Source organism: Rhinichthys klamathensis, unplaced genomic scaffold (assembly GCF_029890125.1).
Source record: "Rhinichthys klamathensis goyatoka isolate OS25496 unplaced genomic scaffold, OSU_Roscu_1.1 h1tg000240l_1, whole genome shotgun sequence".
NCBI lineage: Eukaryota > Metazoa > Chordata > Actinopteri > Cypriniformes > Leuciscidae > Rhinichthys > Rhinichthys klamathensis.
The window spans coordinates 1,956,095-1,971,645 of record NW_026606762.1 but is presented as its reverse complement, the minus strand read 5'-3'; the positions used below and the strand labels follow the sequence as shown (position 1 = coordinate 1,971,645).

At 38.9% G+C, this 15,551-nt stretch overlaps 1 protein-coding gene across 7 annotated transcripts in view; it reads left to right on the top strand.

The window, feature by feature from the left end:
• tead1b (TEA domain family member 1b) overlaps positions 1–14,449 on the top strand; it is an 84,784-nt gene extending 70,335 nt beyond the window's left edge. For 4 of the 7 annotated variants that reach the window (XM_056265799.1, XM_056265796.1, XM_056265801.1 and 1 more), the window contains 8 exons: positions 2,527–2,661; positions 2,945–2,991; positions 8,273–8,334; positions 8,444–8,568; positions 9,557–9,730; positions 11,028–11,168; positions 11,941–12,093; positions 14,124–14,449. In XM_056265799.1, the coding sequence (XP_056121774.1) occupies positions 2,527–2,661; positions 2,945–2,991; positions 8,273–8,334; positions 8,444–8,568; positions 9,557–9,730; positions 11,028–11,168; positions 11,941–12,093; positions 14,124–14,237 (951 nt within the window). In that variant the 3' untranslated portion in view covers positions 14,238–14,449. Of the gene's footprint in view, positions 1–644; positions 657–2,526; positions 2,662–2,944; positions 2,992–8,272; positions 8,335–8,443; positions 8,569–9,556; positions 9,731–11,027; positions 11,169–11,940; positions 12,094–14,123 lie in introns of all 7 variants that reach the window. The other 3 variants (XM_056265795.1, XM_056265797.1, XM_056265798.1) reach the window with 1 other exon arrangement.
• The last annotated feature ends 1,102 nt before the right edge of the window (positions 14,450–15,551 follow it).

Below are 15,551 nucleotides of genomic sequence, written 5' to 3'. Positions count from 1 at the left end.
GCTCGTCTAAACGTAGAATAAAAAGTGATAACGCCACGCCACTTTTACGTTTTCTCTTCAGATCGTTTCCGTGTAAACATAGCCTTACATGCTCACAGCAATGTCTGTGTGTGTATTGGCAGTAGCAAGTCTCGGTACAGCAGCAGCAGCGTAGCAGATCTATTCCGCCAAGACCAAATACATTAACCAATCTCTAGTACCATGCAAATCTCTCAGAGAGTTGTCATGACAGAAAATAGTCGTCAATTCATGATATGATATTTGTAAATAAAATCATTCCATTTTAGACGGAAAGGAGGAATAAAATGACCATAATGCACCATGTCAAAATTATGCAGCTCGGTTGATTTTATTTGAAGCAGCCTAGATTTGCGTGTCGCGGCATGCTATACGAGGCTGGTGTGAACACGGTGTTAGCTGGTGAAGCTTGGTGGAATCTGTCTAACCATATTAAACTACTTAAGAAGCCTGACACCCAAAACACATTTCATGCTGGTCTTTCAGCAGGAATTAATTTGTGAATCGGATCTATAAATCTGTGAACTTGTCACAAGTCTCTCAGCACACTCATACATTGTTTGAATTAACTTGCTCAAGAGTGCAAATTGGAAATTGACAATGTAACCTTGTTTGTTTGCATTTAGGTGACAAGCATGGTAAGTACGAGTCCTCAGTGCTCTTGACTGTGCATCAATGTGTCGCCGTCACTGTATAGCAGCTGCTAAACTCCTGCTCTGAGTCTCTCCGCCTCTCTCTAAGCCAGCTCTAACTCTCTCGTACGTGAGCCGTGACTCCCAGCATGTTCATCCTCCGCTTATGCCCACTTTTCACTCTTTTCAATGCAGTTCTGCTCCATTCACTGGCTATATCAGACTTCCATCCTGATATGGCCATGCACACTATACAATAAGCACGTGGAATGTTTGCCTTTGTAGAAATTAGACAAACACACTTTAGCTTTGTTAATTAAATTAACAGTTTTAGAAATGTGTCTATGCACAGACATTCCTTGAGTAATTTAAACTCTATATTCAGAAATCGTCTTTAGCCTCCTTGTGAAAATAACAAGGAGGATGTGTAAAGGAGAAAGTGATGTCCTTCAGGCACTTTTCTCTAATGCGTTCATCTGTACTGTTTCAGCTCCGTTTGGTGACCTTGATTGGAGCTTTTAAAATGAGAACATTACACACAGCAAAAAAAAAAAGAAGAAAGTTAGCATTACTTTAACCTTGTTCCCGACTGACACAATGCAGTTTATTAGAAATGTAGGAGCTGCAAGATAATATATAACATTAAATTCACTTCTCATTCACTCTGCGCTCGATATTAAACATTATAATCTCCCGTTCTCTGCGCTGGAGGCTTTCGCTCTTTTCAGACTTCCTGAAATCAACGGCTTTATAGCTCTGAAGAATCTTTTAACATGCTTTCTTATCTGTGGATCTGTGTGTGAGCGCGTGGGCTGCTTTATATTCCCATGGTCTGTGTTCACTGTAGTGGGGGTGATGGTTTCCAATGTCTCACGGTTCGGTTTGTACCACGGTTCTGTGGTCACAGTTTTTATCCAGTAAATATAGAAATATTTGAACTCTTGTATTGTTTGTGATAATTAGTTACCATCACAAATATTCACTCTCAGTGTCATTATTGCAGGATGACCTGTTATCGCAGTGAACATCACTGTATTGGATTCACAGTTTTATTGCATGTTCTAATTTATTACAAAATTTTCATATTATTAACCTAACAATTTAAGTGGAAAGTAAAAAAATATATATATTGCATTTTATTTTTCAATTAAATTTTCACTCCAATTGTTAGGCCGATAATTTGTACTTTCAGTACCGGTCAAAAGTTTGGAATAATTATGATTTTTTAAAATGTGTTTCAAAGAAGTCTCTTATATTGGTTTGTCTGTTCAAAAATACAGTTAAATCAGTAATATTGGGGCATATTATTACAATTTAAAAGAACTGTTTTCTACTTTAATGTTTTAATGTAATTTATTCCCTGTAAAGCTGAATTTTCAACATCATTACTCCAGTCTTCAGGGTCACATGATCCTTCAGAAATCATTCTAATTTGATGATTTGCTGCTCAAGAAACATTTCTGACTATTATGCTGCTGAAAATTCAGCTTTGCCATCACAGGAATATATTACATTTAAATTATATTCAAATTGAAAACAGTTCTTTTAAATTGTAATACAATTTCACGGTATTACTGTTTTACAGTTTTTTTGGATCATATGAATGCAGCCTTGGTGAGCATAAGAAACTTTCAAAAACATAAAAAATCTTATTTGGAAAATGTTATCAGGAACATTTATTTGTCATAAATTAGAAAAACAATTCAAGAAGCAAGCATTTACACCGGTCTCAGTCTCTCAGACTTGAAAGACATGAGATGAATCGTGGTACAAACGTGTGTAATGAACCGTGTTTTTTTGCAGAAACAGTTTAACCCCTAGCTCACCGTGTCCTTCCGTTTATGAGTTTTCATTTCTTTTGTAAATGCTATTAAAGGATCAGAGCGTGAAGGACAAAGCTCTTCAGAGTATGGCCTCCATGTCCTCGGCTCAGATCGTCTCTGCAACAGCCATCCACAACAAACTGGGTCTTCCGGGCATCCCGCGTCCTGCCTTCCCCGGAGCAGCAGGGGTAAGACCGCCCTCTGGCACCCACCTATCAGTACACTTACTTCAGCCACACGGCTGGCCACCGGGTCCAATCCCATTACACACCCTCAGAGCTCTGGCCCATCACCTGCCTTCATCAGATAAGCCCACTAATGCCACACTCAAGATAACTAGACTGCATGGCACATAGTACACCTCGTTTTTCAATGGCAATGTGATAACTCGTGTATCTAGAGTGCACAGAGGGTGTGTGTGCGTGTGGATAGCCTGTGTTTTGTTGTCTATTTATTTATCTTATTCTCTAGTTTTGGCAGGGCATGATATCCACGGGCCAGCCTGGATCCTCACAAGAGTGAGTATCTCTAGAAGTTTTGCTACCATTGTCCCAGTAAAGCTATTCCTCGTATTACAGTGCATGTAAGGCACATCAAACATTCTTGTTCTGCTGCTGCTGCTTCTTCACCTACCTCTTTTTGTTATACTTTCTTCTTCTTCACTTTCTTTTTCTGCATCTTCTTATTCTTCTTCACTTTCTTTTTCTACACTTTCTTCACCACCTTCTTCTTCTTCTGCTTCATTTTCTTCTTCATCTGCATCTTCTTGTTCTTCTGCATCTTCTTCTTCTTTGTCTTCATCTGCACTTTCTTTTCTTTGTCCATAATTGGACAGTTAGACTGTTCAGTCTAACTGTCCCACTGTTCAGTCTAGCTGTTCAATCTAACTGTCCCATTGTTCAGTCTTAACTATTCAGTCTAACTGTCCCACTGTTCAGTCTAGCTGTTCAATCTAACTGTCCCACTGTTCAGTCTAACTGTCCCACTGTTCAGTCTAGCTGTTCAAACTAACTGTCCCACTGTTCAGTCGAACTGTCCCACTGTTCAGTCTAGCTGTTCAATCTAACTGTCCCACTGTTCAGTCTAACTGTCCCACTGTTCAGTCTAGCTGTTCAATCTAACTGTCCCACTGTTCAGTCTAACTGTCCCACTGTTCAGTCTAGCTGTTCAATCTAACTGTCCCACTGTTCAGTCTAACTGTCCCACTGTTCAGTTTAGCTGTTCAATCTAACTGTCCCACTGTTCAGTCTAACTGTCCCACTGTTCAGTCTAGCTGTTCAATCTAACTGTCCCATTGTTCAGTCTAACTGTTCAGTCTAACTGTCCCACTGTTCAGTCTAACTGTCCCACTGTTCAGTCTAGCTGTTCATTCTAACTGTCTAACTGTCCCACTGTTCAGTCTAACTGTCCCACTGTTCAGTCTAGCTGTTTAATCTAACTGTCCCATTGTTCAGTCTTAACTGTTCAGTCTAACTGTCCCACTGTTCAGTCAAACTGTCCCACTGTTCAGTCTAGCTGTTCAATCTAACTGTCCCACTGTTCAGTCTAGCTGTTCAATCTAACTGTCCAACTGTTCAGTTTAGCTGTTCAATCTAACTGTCCCACTGTTCAGTCTAACTGTCCCACTGTTGAGTCTAGCTGTTCAATCTAACTGTCCCATTGTTCAGTCTAACTGTTCAGTCTAACTGTCCCACTGTTCAGTCTAGCTGTTCATTCTAACTGTCCCACTGTTCAGTCTAACTGTCTAACTGTCCCACTGTTCAGTCGAACTGTCCCACTGTTCAGTCTAACTGTCTAACTGTCCCACTGTTCAGTCGAACTGTCCCACTGTTCATTCTAACTGTCCCACTGTTCAGTCTAACTGTCCCACTGTTCAGTCTAACTGTCCCATTGTTCAGTCTAGCTGTTCAATCTAACTGTCCCACTGTTCAGTCTAACTGTCCCCCTGTTCATTCTAACTGTCCACTGTTCAGTCTAGCTGTTCAATCTAACTGTCCCATTGTTCCGTCTAACTGTTCAGTCTAACTGTCCCACTGTTCAGTCTAACTGTCCCACTGTTCAGTCTAGCTGTTCAATCTAACTGTCCCATTGTTCAGTCTAACTGTTCAGTCTAACTGTCCCACTGTTCAGTCTAGCTGTTCATTCTAACTGTCCCACTGTTCAGTCTAACTGTCTAACTGTCCCACTGTTCAGTCGAACTGTCCCACTGTTCATTCTAACTGTCCCACTGTTCAGTCTAACTGTCCCACTGTTCAGTCTAACTGTCCCATTGTTCAGTCTAGCTGTTCAATCTAACTGTCCCACTGTTCAGTCTAACTGTCCCCCTGTTCATTCTAACTGTCCACTGTTCAGTCTAGCTGTTCAATCTAACTGTCCCATTGTTCAGTCTTAACTGTTCAGTCTAAATGTCCCACTGTTCAGTCTTACTGTCCCACTGTTCAGTCTAGCTGTTCAATCTAACTGTCCCACTGTTCAGTCTTACTGTCCCACTGTTCAGTCTAGCTGTTCAATCTAACTGTCCCACTGTTCAGTCTAACTGTCCCACTGTTCAGTCTAGCTGTTCAATCTAACTGTCCCACTGTTCAGTCTAACTGTCCCACTGTTCAGTTTAGCTGTTCAATCTAACTGTCCAACTGTTCAGTTTAGCTGTTCAATCTAACTGTCCCACTGTTCAGTCTAACTGTCCCACTGTTCAGTCTAGCTGTTCAATCTAACTGTCCCACTGTTCAGTCTAACTGTCCCACTGTTCAGTCTAGCTGTTCAATCTAACTGTCCCATTGTTCAGTCTAACTGTTCAGTCTAACTGTCCCACTGTTCAGTCTAGCTGTTCATTCTAACTGTCCCACTGTTCAGTCTAACTGTCTAACTGTCCCACTGTTCAGTCGAACTGTCCCACTGTTCATTCTAACTGTCCCACTGTTCAGTCTAACTGTCCCACTGTTCAGTCTAACTGTCCCATTGTTCAGTCTAGCTGTTCAATCTAACTGTCCCACTGTTCAGTCTAACTGTCCCCCTGTTCATTCTAACTGTCCACTGTTCAGTCTAGCTGTTCAATCTAACTGTCCCATTGTTCAGTCTAACTGTTCAGTCTAACTGTCCCACTGTTCAGTCTAACTGTCCCACTGTTCAGTCTAGCTGTTCATTCTAACTGTTCCACTGTTCAGTCTAACTGTCTAACTGTCCCACTGTTCAGTCTAACTGTCCCACTGTTCAGTCTAGCTGTTCAATCTAACTGTCCCATTGTTCAGTCTTAACTGTTCAGTCTAACTGTCCCACTGTTCAGTCTAGCTGTTCAATCTAACTGTCCCACTGTTCAGTCTAGCTGTTCAATCTAACTGTCCAACTGTTCAGTTTAGCTGTTCAATCTAACTGGCCCACTGTTCAGTCTAACTGTCCCACTGTTGAGTCTAGCTGTTCAATCTAACTGTCCCATTGTTCAGTCTAACTGTTCAGTCTAACTGTCCCACTGTTCAGTCTAGCTGTTCAGTCTAACTGTCCCACTGTTCAGTCTAACTGTCCCACTGTTCAGTTTAGCTGTTCAATCTAACTGTCCCACTGTTCAGTCTAACTGTCCCACTGTTCAGTCTAGCTGTTCAATCTAACTGTCCCATTGTTCAGTCTAACTGTTCAGTCTAACTGTCCCACTGTTCAGTCTAGCTGTTCATTCTAACTGTCCCACTGTTCAGTCTAACTGTCTAACTGTCCCACTTTTCAGTCGAACTGTCCCACTGTTCATTCTAACTGTCCCACTGTTCAGTCTAACTGTCCGAATGTTCAGTCTAACTGTCCCATTGTTCAGTCTAACTGTCCCATTGTTCAGTCTAGCTGTTCAATCTAACTGTCCCACTGTTCAGTCTAACTGTCCCCCTCTTCATTCTAACTGTCCTCTGTTCAGTCTAACTGTCTAACTGTCCCACTGTTCAGTCTAACTGTCCCACCGTTCAGTCTAACTGTCTAACTGTCCCACTGTTCAGTCTAACTTATCATTCTAACTGTCCCACTGTTCAGTCTAACTGTCCCACTGTTCAGTCTATCGGTTCAGTCTAACTGTTCATTCTAACTGTCCCACTGTTCAGTCTAAATGTCCCACTGTTCAGTCTAACTGTTCATTCTAACTGTCCCACTGTTCAGTCTAACTGTTCATTCTAACTGTCCCACTGTTCAGTGTAACTGTTCATTCTAACTGTCCACTGTTCAGTCTAACTGTCTAACTGTCCCACTGTTCAGTCTAACTGTCCCACTGTTCAGTCTAACTGTTCATTCTAACTGTCCCACTGTTCAGTCTAACTGTCCCACTTTTCAGTCTAACTGTTCATTCTAACCTTCCCACTGTTCAGTCTAACTGTTCATTCTAACTGTCCCACTGTTCAGTCGAACTGTCTAATTGTCCCACTGTTCGGTCTAACTGTTCATTCTAACTGTCCCACTGTTCAGTCTAACTGTTCATTCTAACTGTCCCACTGTTCAGTCTAACTTATCATTCTAACTGTCCCACTGTTCAGTCTAACTGTTCATTCTAACTGTCCCACTGTTCAGTCTAACTGTTCATTCTAACTGTCCCACTGTTCAGTCTAACTGTTCATTCTAACTGTCCCACTGTTCAGTCTAACTGTTCATTCTAACTGTCCCACTGTTCAGTCTAACTGTCCCATTGTTCAGTCTAGCTGTTCAATTCAACTGTCCCACTGTTCAGTCTAGCTGTTCATTCTAACTGTCCCACTGTTCAGTCTAACTGTTCATTCTAACCGTCCCACTGTTCAGTCTAACTGTCTAATTGTCCCACTGTTCGGTCTAACTGTTCATTCTAACTGTCCCACTGTTCAGTCTAACTGTTCATTCTAACTGTCCCACTGTTCAGTCTAACTTATCATTCTAACTGTCCCACTGTTCAGTCTAACTGTTCATTCTAACTGTCCCACTGTTCAGTCTAACTGTTCATTCTAACTGTCCCACTGTTCAGTCTAACTGTTCATTCTAACTGTCCCACTGTTCAGTCTAACTGTTCATTCTAACTGTCCCACTGTTCAGTCTAACTGTCCCATTGTTCAGTCTAGCTGTTCAATTCAACTGTCCCACTGTTCAGTCTAGCTGTTCATTCTAACTGTCCCACTGTTCAGTCTAACTGTTCATTCTAACCGTCCCACTGTTCAGTCTAACTGTCTAACTGTTCCACTGTTCAGTCTAACTGTTCATTCTAACTGTCCCACTGTTCAGTCTAACTGTTCATTCTAACTGTCCCACTGTTCAGTCTAACTGTTCATTCTAACTGTCCCACTGTTCAGTCTAGCTGTTCAATCTAACTGTCCCACTGTTCAGTCTAACTGTTCAGGTAGGCTGCTCATAATTTCATGCTTTTTCTTCTTCTGCATCTTCTTCACCGTCTTCATCCGCAGCTTCTTATTCTTTTTCATATTCTTCATTGTCTGCAACATCCTCTGAACCTTTTTATTCTCTGCTAACTTGTATGTGTTTCTTTTGCTCTCCTTGCAAGCACTGGTATTTCCTTCAGGAAATGCAAATCTTATTTATTCTTTCTGTCTCTGTTTTGTCTGCTTTATTGTCGTTCTCGTCTTCTTGATATCTGTATTTTCCCTGACCCTTCCAGCTTTCTCTCTTTCCCTCAGAGGGATCAGCAATAGAGGAAGCCTGTCCAGAGGCAATGATGGGTTGAATCCAAGTTTGAATACTTTGTGCAGCTTTGTTTCTTCTTTGCTGTATAACCCTCTTAATCTCTTCAGTATGTAGTGCCGCTAGACTGCTCATTTTCCTGTTCTTGGTTCTCCTTTGTCTTTGTTTTAGCATTAAGCCATTTGCCCAGCAAGCGTACCCTATCCAGCCAGCTGTCACAACTACAATCTCAAGTATGTCAACGTGTGCCTTTTTTTTGTTATCTATTCAGATTTAACACTAGAAGAGCTAATATTCAGAGTGTGCGTGTGTGTGTGTGTGTGTGTGTGTGTGTGTGTGTAGGTTATGAGCCCGCGACAGCACCGGCGCCCACAGTTCCCGCCTGGCAGGGCCGATCTATTGGCACATCGAAACTCAGGCTTGTGGAATTCTCCGCTTTTCTGGAGCACCAGAGAGATCCAGATTCTGTGAGTAGCTTCTGTATGTCACTCTTAAAATAAAAATTAAAATAAAAATGGAGCCGGTTTACTTCTTAATACAGATTCCTGGTCTTATTGTGCATGATTCATCATTGACCTAGATCCTCCCAGTCAAAAGGGGGTGTTTTCAGATAGGAGTCCTCTACAATTAACTGAAAACACACATTCTAGTATGAATTCTAGTATGCAATGCCTACTTTTCACAATTTAATATATTCCTGATTGAAAAAAATGTTTTTTTTTTTTTGCTCTTTGAATATCAGATAAATTGGTTTAACCAATTAATTGTCTCCAAAATACACTGAAAGTGAGTTGTTAATATATATTTTTTGTAACAAAAAAGTATTGTTTCTGTACCATAGTAAAATACTATTGTAGTGATACTGATATTTTTTTATATACTGTGGTACTTAAGTGAATGACTCCTAAAGAAACCTAATTGAAAGTCTATCGCTGTGGCCTGTATGCCAGTGATATACTTATGTTAAATTATATACAGAAGAAATAAAACTAACAATTTGAATTAAAGAGTAACTTTAACTGTAACTGTCAGGTTGTATAAATTATCATTAGATAATGTAGTATGAACAAACACGATTTAACTCTGAACATTTGTATGTATAAATTAGCATCAAGATTATTGTTTATAAATTGTAATTTTTTTATAAATGAACATAGACCTTTTTGTCATGTCTATTCAACAACTTCTTGTTAGCAACAACTCATTGTCTGCATCAATGATGACATGTATGTGAATTGTCTACATTACAGGGGATTTTCTCACCAAATATTGTTATTTGATGATTATTCATGATTAATTAGCTTACTTATTCAACATATCAAGAAATAAATGTATTTACAATATTGAATAGATTGATATCCCTAGTTATACAACTAAACAATCAAGTACTTGCAGTCATTTTGAGAAGGTTTCCTGTTTCTAATGTTTTCTTTGTTCTTCTTTTTTTCTGTGCAGTATAACAAGCATCTTTTCGTGCACATCGGTCAGACAAATCACTCTTACAACGATGCCTTGCTCGAGTCGGTGGATATTCGTCAGATTTACGACAAATTCCCTGAGAAGAAAGGAGGGCTGAAGGAATTGTTTGGCAAGGGTCCTCAGAATTCATTCTTTCTCATAAAGTTCTGGGTGAGTGAATCCCAGCAAAGAACGAGCATCTGTTTAGTGATTCACAGACCCTGCAATTATCTGCAAAAGAAGATATCGTAACTCACAATTAGTCCAGGAAGAACTTAGTATGATTATTATTGAAATATATAATATAATATAACATAACTTAAAAACAAACATGTTCGTAGAGTGCTGTGTAATGCATGCCCACCCTGTGCCAAGGTTTCTTCTCTAATGAGAGCGCAGTTCATGTTTACCACCCATACAACTGCCTATTTAACGCAAATATTTATCCACCGAGTGATTACATGCATGAATAATTGTGCATTTCCCTAAAGACACTGGGCCACTTTAGGTTTAAAGACAGCCGTCTCTGTTTGCATGTCCAGACCGCCGCTGCTATATTTGGCACGGCATAGCTGAAGAGTACATGATCAAAGCTCGCACTTATTCCGTTTAATATCGGGAAACAATTGGATGACCTGGTTGCTCCTCTAATAGCTATTCAAACATTGTGTGCATTTTGTAAAATGCTAACTAGCGGCAACCAACAAAGTGGGCCTCGCCGTGGTCGGAGCGAGGCTGCTCAAATTCCGTTTGAAGTGACGGAGGGATCTGAATTTCAAATGAAACTCTGGATCTGCACAATAATGCCTCTCTTGAATATGATGTGAAAATGTAACAGGCTTGTCTTAATGAAAAGAGAGTATGCCAGAAATGAATATTTGAGCTCTCTCTGTAATGAAAATCGTGTTCGCTTAGTGAAAGAGCAGAGAGCGAGCTGTTCTTTTTTCCGCTCTTTTTCAGAATTTTTTCTGAGTGCCTTTTTACTCCAAGTTATTTAATCTATTCTTTCTAACCTTAGACACAGTCTTTTATTTAATACTTGAATAGACTAATATGGAGAAATAGCCTTGATTGGTAGTTTAGCATAAGGATAATGCAGTCTTAAAGGGATAGTTAATCTGAAAATTAACATATACTCACCCTCATGTTCTTCCAAACCTGCTTGACTTTTTTCTTACATGGAACACCGAAATATTGCAGACGGTCCACACAAAAACACAATAAAATAATTATAAAAGTCGTCCATACAAGTTGTACTGTATGTGATGCTCCAAACTGAAATTTAAGTCCTGAAAATTTTCCATATACTGTAGTTTTTTGTTGTTGTTGTTGTTGCTGTGCTTACAAACTCCACTAGATGGCAGTTTTGTATTGAATGTTATATGTCAGTAAATCTATCCATTTGTTCTGATATAGATTTCTTTTAAATTAATTTGATAATTAAAGCTTCGATCTCATTGGTTCATAGGCTGACTTAAACTGCAACATTCAGGATGAAACCGGGGCCTTCTATGGAGTGACCAGTCAGTACGAGAGCCCGGAGAACATGACCATCACCTGCTCCACAAAAGTTTGCTCGTTTGGAAAACAGGTTGTGGAGAAAGTGGAGGTGAATTTTTGAGTTTTGAGTACAGGATTTAACATTTGAATGGAGCATTAAATGTTCTCAATCTAATCTCATATTAGAGTGAGAACATTTAATGCTCCATTCAATGAGAAAAAGTGTATTGCTCTTTCATATCTCAGGATCCTTAATGGGGAGATCTCAGTCTCAGAAAAAAAATGGTCTTGGGAGAATTTGATAAGAAATGTTTAGAGAAATGTATTTTTAATTGCAGACTTTGGTATCTTAATCTGAGCAATTTGAGACATTGTTGAGATTTTGAGATCAATAATGTGATTTTAGTCAGAAAAAACACATGTACATCCTGTACAAAAATAAAATGTTGTCTGTACTTTGGTCAAGACTTTTGTAATTTATTTATTTAATTGTAAAGCTGAATTTCAGCATCATTACTGAAATTCTTCAGTGTCACATGATCCTTCAGAAATCATTCTAATGTGCTGATTTGCTGCTCAAGAAACATTTCTTATTTTTATAAAAGTACAAAACAGTTTTTGCTGCTAAATATTTTTTTGCGGAAACCATGATACACTACCATAAATGAAAACTTTTTAGCAAGGACACATTAAATTGATAAAAATTGACATGAAAGACATTTATAATGTTTAAATGTCTCCACACAAAAAAAAGGAGACTTCTTTCAAAAACATAAAAAAAAAAAAATCATACTTTTCATACTTTTGACTGGTAATGTATCATATGCCATGGTGTTTTTTTGCTGTGCATTCTCTCATCTCCCTCTCCTCTCTCCTCTCAGACGGAGTACGCTCGCTTTGAGAACGGCCGCTTTGTTTACCGGATAAGTCGGTCTCCCATGTGTGAATACATGATCAACTTCATCCACAAACTCAAACACCTGCCTGAGAAATACATGATGAACAGCGTCCTGGAGAACTTCACCATCTTATTGGTGAGTCTGCTTGTCATCAGTGACGTTTAAACCAATCAGTGAAAGCTCTGAGTGCAGGGCGGAGCCTGTGGCCTCTGAGCTGATACGACTCTGCATTCCTAGCATTCCTGTGGCGCTGTGCAAAGCCTGATAATCTCCTGCAAAGGGGAGGAACCCCTTTCTCTAACCTTCACACACACATAAGGATTAGAGCCCTATTCTCCCCTACAGTGAGGGTCTTACTAATGCACTTTCCCTGCTCTCTTCCCTCAAATCCCTCACATCCTGGTACGATGGAGGTTTTAGTCATGATAGAACGACTGAAAGATGTGTTTATAGTGTATGTTGTGGTTGTTGAAGGGTTGATCTCAGGTGATCCAAACACATACAGTGCTAAATGCACAGGATCCAATGTGTGAAAAATGATCCAATCATTTAAAACACTTTTTAAATACTAATGAATCCCAACCTTACCTATCAAGCCATCATTGCACCATATCAGGGGTTTTAAAAATGGTCAGTTAAATGTCAAGTCAAGTCAAGTCATCCTCATTTATATAGCGCTTTCAACAATGGAGATTGTTTCAAAGCAGCTTTACAGAGATAAACATACAATTTACGGTAACAGAGATTGTTTTGGCTTTATAGCGATTTTGAATAATGTTATTTCCAGCTAAAGTTGGTTTTGATTGATTCACTTCCAGCAAAATGATCATTTGTTATTACATTAGGGGCCACTAAGACGACGGCGTTCTCTCTAAACAGACTTTAAACGCGAACCTGTGACCTGATGGCGTTCACATGCGCATTAAAAATTGATTCTATAGTTATATTCGTTTAAATATGTGTGCGCAGGTTTGTAATTTCCCTACAAACCATGCCTAAACAAACTACTTGTCTTGCCTATAAATTTGATACAGAAGTTTATTTTATCACTTCAGGGGTACGCGAACCGGATTTTCAACAACGCTTTATCTGTAGAGTGGGAAAGGGATCTTTAAAATGTGGCTTTTAAAGTCAAGTGCTTGAAAAAATCCCAATATAAAAGCACAAGACTTAATAAAAATAGTTTTTTTTCACGCTCTGACATAAGGTGATGCATGCAGTCAAAAACCTGAGACCTTCCTCTTGATCAAATAATATTATATTATAATATTTGAAATGAAAGAGACAAAATCATTGTGCTCTACCAACTTGTAAAGATCCATAAATAGTAATAATCACAAAAGAAAAAAATATAGTATATTTTACTTTACTTCTCAAAGGTTAGAGAAATGTACTGTATATACTACTACATATTTTTAGAATTTATAAATACATTTTATTGTTTTGTTTTATTTTAAATCAGCACACATAATGCCAAATACTACTATGATGTACAGTACCATTCAAAAGTTTTGGGGTCTGTGAGATTTTTTTTTATGTTTACAGTTAAATACAGAGCAAACAGAAATGTTGTGAAATATTATTATAATTTACTTTTTTTTTTTTGAAATGTAATTTATTCCTGTGATGCACAGCGGAATTTTCAGCATCATTACTCCAGTCTTCAGTGTCACGTGATCCTTCAGAAATCATTCTAATATGCTGATTTGCTTCTCAAGAAACATTTCCTAATATTATCAATGTTGAAAACAGCTTAATATTTTAATAATAACCTTTTTTCTTTTAGGATTCTTGAATGAATATAAATAGTTCAAAAGAAAAGATTTCATTTGAAATCGAATTTTTTAGAACATTATAATTGTCTTTGTATACATTTTTGTATACATACTTTTTTTGCCACTGCAAACATTTTGTTGATATATGGTTAACACTTTATTTTAATTTGTACTTGTTACACACATTACATGTATTTACTATAGTAATAACTATAAATTAGTCATAATTGCATGCAACTAACCCTAAAGTACTTAATACTTTCAGTACTTAAATGTATAATTACACTGTAACAGTGACACCTTAAAATAAAGTGTAACCCAAATATGATTTTGACAGGTTTCATGTGGTTTACTGTACAGTAATGCGACGTCTCTGGCTCTCTGTTTCAGGTGGTAACAAACAGAGACACACAGGAGACCCTGCTGTGCATGGCCTGTGTGTTCGAAGTGTCAAACAGCGAGCACGGAGCCCAGCATCACATCTACAGACTAGTGAAGGAATGAAGCAGCTCTTTCACACAGACTCTCGACCTCAGTACAGTGGCAGTGCCTCTAGCTCAACACTAACTCAAGATGATTTTCACTCACATTTGGGTGATGCTTCTAATGATATATATATATATATTTCTTTATTAATATGTGTTTGACGTTTAACTGCAGCTGTGAATGGCGGTACAGTTGTATTAAGTTTTAATACAGGAAAGAATGTCAAAGAATGCCGGATCAAGATTCATTCGTAGAATATACATATAAAGTGACATACGGTTTAGTTCGACTTAAGGGTTGGGTTGAGTTAGGTTGAATCTGAAAACAACCTCATTTCGATTTTTATTTTTTAAATCATGTAATGTACTCAAAAGATCTGAAAGCATATGGGTGCAGCCATAAATGTGTGTTTGTGAGTGGGATGTAGGTGTACAGATGTATATACAGTACATTCTCACAGGTATTTTTCCCAAAGAAAAAGTATTTGAGAAATTTCATTCCGTAACATTGATTTATTGAAAAGAAAGCTACTGTAGGTGTTTAAAAAAAAAAGAAAAAAGATTCTTGTGGCCATCGGAAAACAAAAGTTCCCTCATTCCGAACATTCAGAGAATTCAGGGAATTCAGAAGCCCAGCCCTTGAAAAGAGTTACTTTGTACATGCTACTTTTTAATTTTCGTTGAGGAATTACTGCACTGTGATACGAGAAGTTTATACCAACCTGTGTCTGTTTTCACGTGTCACCACCTGCAATAAGAATCAACCCTGTTGACTGGACAGCTAAACGCCTCCTGTATAAAAGATAACTCTAGAAACAAGAAGCACTGCATTAACTACCGGGAGTTGGTGGATTATCCATCAGCTTGACCCGAGCACTTGGACCCGCTCGTCGGACATGCCTTCTGCCGCTGGGGAAGCCACACTTCACAAAGCCCATCCCTGAACATGCTGTACATCATGGAGCACTCCTTCATCTTCTGTAAGAATCAGTCCTGTCCCAGAGTTCTTCGCTGCCTTCGACATTCCCGCACAGCCCATGTCTCTGTGGCCTAATCGATTTCTACGACTGCAAGCCTTAATAATGGTTGTGTGAACTCCAAAAGATGCCACTAAAGCTGTGACCTCTTTCCTAAGCTGGAAGACTTTCTTGTTATTGTCACATGTTGTAGGAATTGTACAGTACAAACCTGCCAAAGTGTAACAATATACAGCACAGTGCCTTAGTGTATGAAGTCAACGCAGATGAGCGCAGTCGTTTTTCGGGAAAAAGTAACACTAAAGGCGCGGTCACGTTTAATGTTGCTCAGCGAGATTTTGCTGGCGAAATCCAGT